Consider the following 3,984-nt stretch of genomic DNA (forward strand, 5'->3'; position numbering starts at 1 on the left):
GAGCTCGGCCAACGTCCGCAGTTTTTTCTCCCTCACCACGGAGTGTTGAAGATGGACAGTGCCACCACCAAACTGCGCACGGTCTTCGACGGTTCTTGTAAGTCAAGTTCCGGCATATCCCTAAACGACGTCCTGCTTGCCGGTCCAACGATTCAAGATGCCTTGGTGGAGTTGTTCGCTTCCGTATGCACCGTTTCGTAATCGCTGCCGACATTGAAAAGATGTTCAGGCAGATCCTAGTCCATCCCGATGATCAACCGCTTTCGAGAATCTGGTTTCGCTTTGACTCGGAACATCCTCTGAAGGCCTATCAACTAGTGACAGTAACATACGGACTGAATAATTCTCCCTTTCTGGCGACAAGGGTGCTGAAGCAGCTGTCTGAAGACGAAGAAGTGAATTTCCCGCTTGCGGCACCAATTGCAAGGAAGGATTTCTCCATGGACAACCTTCTAAGTGGTTGCAGCGATGAAACGGAGCTGATGACAATTGTAAGTCAAATGATCGAGTTGCTTCGCGCAGGAGGATTTCCACTTCGACAGTGGTCATCGAACTGTCAGGCAATCCTTGACGTCATTCCGGAAGAGTTGAGGGAAACGCGTACATTATTGGAGCTTGATGAAAACAACCCGATATCTGCTCTTGGGCTGCTTTGGGAACCGGCAAGCGATAACCTCGCGTTCAAGTTACCCAAACTGAAGGAAAATGCACCGCTGACAAAACGAACAGTTCTATCTCAAATGAGCAGTTTGTTCGACCCTCTTGGGTTACTTGGGCCTGCGATCGTTCAAGCGAAGATATTGATGCAGTCGCTGTGGTAGCAACACCTCGACTGGGACGCGCCGTTGCCAGAAGGTTTCCGGAAAGATTGGCAGGAATTCCAGGACAGCATACCCTTCATCCGGGACTTCAAGGTTTCCCGCGCAGTAGTGAAGTACCCCTACCACCGGCTTGAGTTACACGGGTTCAGCGACGCGTCGGAGCTAGCCTACGGTGCGTGCATCTACCTCCGGTCAGTGGACGAGAACAACAAGTGCACCGTTGAACTCTTGATAGCCAAATCTCGTGTTGCGCCCATCAACAGTAAATCGGTTCCGCGGTTGGAGCTTTCCGCTGCGCTCTTGCTAGCACACTTGCTCGAGTTGGTGAGTAAAAGCACATCTCTTTCCGTACCCGTCTACCTGTGGACGGACTCCACCGTGGTGTTGAGCTGGCTAGCGGCACCACCATCAACATGGAAAACCTTTGTGGCGAACAGAGTGGCGGAGATACAGGAGATCACATCGTCTGCCGTCTGGAACCACGTGCCTTCGGAAGATAACCCAGCGGATATGATATCACGAGGCGTCAATCTTCGGGATTTGACTGAGTGCACTTTCTGGTGGCATGGGCCAAGATGGCTCAGGCTGTCTACGTTACCGTGGCCGGACAAATACGTGGTGAATATCGAACAAAGTGAAGAACTAGAACCTCGTAAAACCGTCGCGTTACCGATAATAGCAGAGAGTGAAGACATTATCGACCGATATTCGCAGCTCGGTCGCCTGCTAAGAGTTTGTGCGTGGGGGCATCGGTTCCGTGAAAATATTCGTCGCGAAGTGACTGATCGCGCTACCGATCCGTTGTCGTCCGCGGAAATCGATTACGCGCTCGTCGGTCTCGTTCGTCGTGTGCAAGAGGAACATTTTGGTCCGAAGATCGCTCGGCTCGAGCAGGGGCTTCCCGTTGGCAAGAAGTCAAAGTTGCGGTTCCTGAAGCCGTCACTTGTCCAGGGCGTTATTAGAGTCGGCGGCCGGCTCCATCATTCTGCGCTCTCTGTTGACGAAAAACATCCTATCGTACTCCCTGCTAAACATCACCTGACGTGGCTGATCGCCGCTTCGGAACACGCAAGGACTCTCCATGGTGGTCCGACTCTTCTACTTTCGTCGCTTCGTCAACGGTTTTGGCCACTCAATGGGCGGAATCTCGCTCGATCCGTCGTTCATCAGTGCGTCACCTGTGCTAGAGCTCGTCCTCGGTTGCTCGAGCAAATGATGGGAGATCTGCCACCAGTGAGGGTCAACCGATCCTTCCCATTTGACAACGTTGGCGTTGATTTTGCTGGACCTCTCTACGTGCGCCACTCGAGTCGCAAGGCGGCTTCGATCAAGGTGTATGTCGCAGTCTACGTGTGTCTAGGGATCAAGGCGGTACATCTCGACTTAGTACCTGATCTTACTACCGAAGGGTTCGTCGCCAGTCTTTGTCGCTTTGTCGGCAGGCGAGGAAAACCACATCACATCTACTGCGACAACGGTCGTAACTTCGTTGGTGCGCAGCGAGAGCTGGGAGAACTACGTAGACTGTTTCTATCCCAAGCGCACAAGGACGCCGTGACAAAGGAGTGCACCGACGGAGGAATAGAATTCCACTTCATACCGCCCAGATCGCCGTCAATGGGTGGCATTTGGGAAGCTGCGGTGAAGTCAATGAAATTTCATCTTCGACGTGTTGTGGGGAACGCGTTGCTCACTGAAACAGAACTTCGTACTGTGCTGATTCAGATAGAAGCAACGTTGAATTCCCGCCCCATTTCACCAATGTCCGAGGATCCACAAGACCTGGAACCTCTGACTCCAGGACACTTTCTGGTTGGCAGACCACTCAATGCCATACCGGAACCAGACCTTGGTCACGTGTCGGAGAAACGGCTGTCGCGCTGGCAGCGAGTTCAAAACTTGTCGCAGCACTTCTGGAGACGATGGAGCAGAGACTACCTCAGCAACCTTCAGAATCGCTACCGTTGGACGGATGTCTCAGCCAATTTGGTGAAGAACACGATTGTCTTGCTTCAGGAAGAGAACTTGCCTCCGCAGAAGTGGGCTATCGGGAGGATCGTCGAAGTTCATCCGGGCAAGGATGGGCTCGTAAGAGTTGTCTCGGTAAGGACAGCCGCTGGAGTGACACAGAGGGCAGTTAGTAAGCTGTGTCTGCTACCTGTGGAAATAGACGCAGAGCTTGCAACCGCTCCGTTGAGCGTAGTGAGCCGTCCGGCGCCAGACGAGGAGGAATAACTTCATTTTGGCGGCCGGGATGTTGAATAGCAAATTAAGTAAAATGAATTTGTATCGTTGTACCCTAAATGATTTCAAACCAAAGAGTAACCTAACGGTAAAATGATTCAGCTTCCAAAAGAGAAAGCTACTTTGGCCTTGAAAACCCAAATCTCCATTGTAAAATTATTATATACTACTCTATGTACTAGCCTAACACTAACTTAAGCCTAATTACTAATACTAGAGTACGCTGCCCTATAAAACTGGACCCCCATTCCGTGAATACAGTCAGTCTTCTTCAACCTGTAACCCAGTGCACGTCGTACCTATCTCTAAACCGCAATCCGAAAACCCAGTTCAAACCCGCGTGTGTTGGTCTCCCAGTGTTTGCCGCTGCCGTTTTCCATCCACTCTTAAATCGAAGGTCGGTCCGCGAGTCTCCAGTAAGTGAGTTCGGGATCGGGAAAAATACTGTGCCAGTTTAACACGCATGTCATAACTTAAATAATACTCAAGACTGAAAATGCTACTCATTGTTTGCTCACTCGAGCAAACTATAGAGGCTTGCAGCAAAAACCTAACCTCATCGAATTCTCATACGATTTGTAAACATTGCCCTCAATTTTTTTTCTTTTGAGGGCAAGGACGGCTTTATGGACCGACGCCGAAGGAAAGAAAGAGAAGGATACAATAATGACGTTAGCGTGCAAGCGCTCATTGAGTGCTATTTCAGACTTCATGCGTTCCATTTCATGTGGCTCCATTTCGTCTTCACTAGTTAGTTGAGGCGTTGAAGGGATATCTTCACATTGCTCTACAATGCAGCATAAATACAGTCTAGGATGACTCCTTGATCTTTATTGCCAGTTGGCTTTTTTTCAAAATGCTGCTTGAAATTTTTAATTTCCATTGCGTGGTTTGATGTTTTGTTAGTTTTTTAATTTGC

The 3,984-nt window shown here is 50.0% G+C and overlaps 1 protein-coding gene across 1 annotated transcript; it reads left to right on the top strand.

Moving 5' to 3' along the window:
• The first annotated feature begins 221 nt into the window (after positions 1 to 221).
• On the top strand, positions 222 to 3,056 carry LOC134286277 (uncharacterized). Its single transcript, XM_062847867.1, has 2 exons — positions 222 to 491; positions 822 to 3,056. Exons 1-2 carry the CDS (start codon positions 222 to 224, stop codon positions 3,054 to 3,056), a joined length of 2,505 nt encoding a protein of 834 aa, XP_062703851.1.
• Positions 3,057 to 3,984: the final 928 nt, after the last annotated feature.

This window comes from Aedes albopictus, chromosome 2, assembly GCF_035046485.1.
Source record: "Aedes albopictus strain Foshan chromosome 2, AalbF5, whole genome shotgun sequence".
Taxonomy (NCBI): domain Eukaryota; kingdom Metazoa; phylum Arthropoda; class Insecta; order Diptera; family Culicidae; genus Aedes; species Aedes albopictus.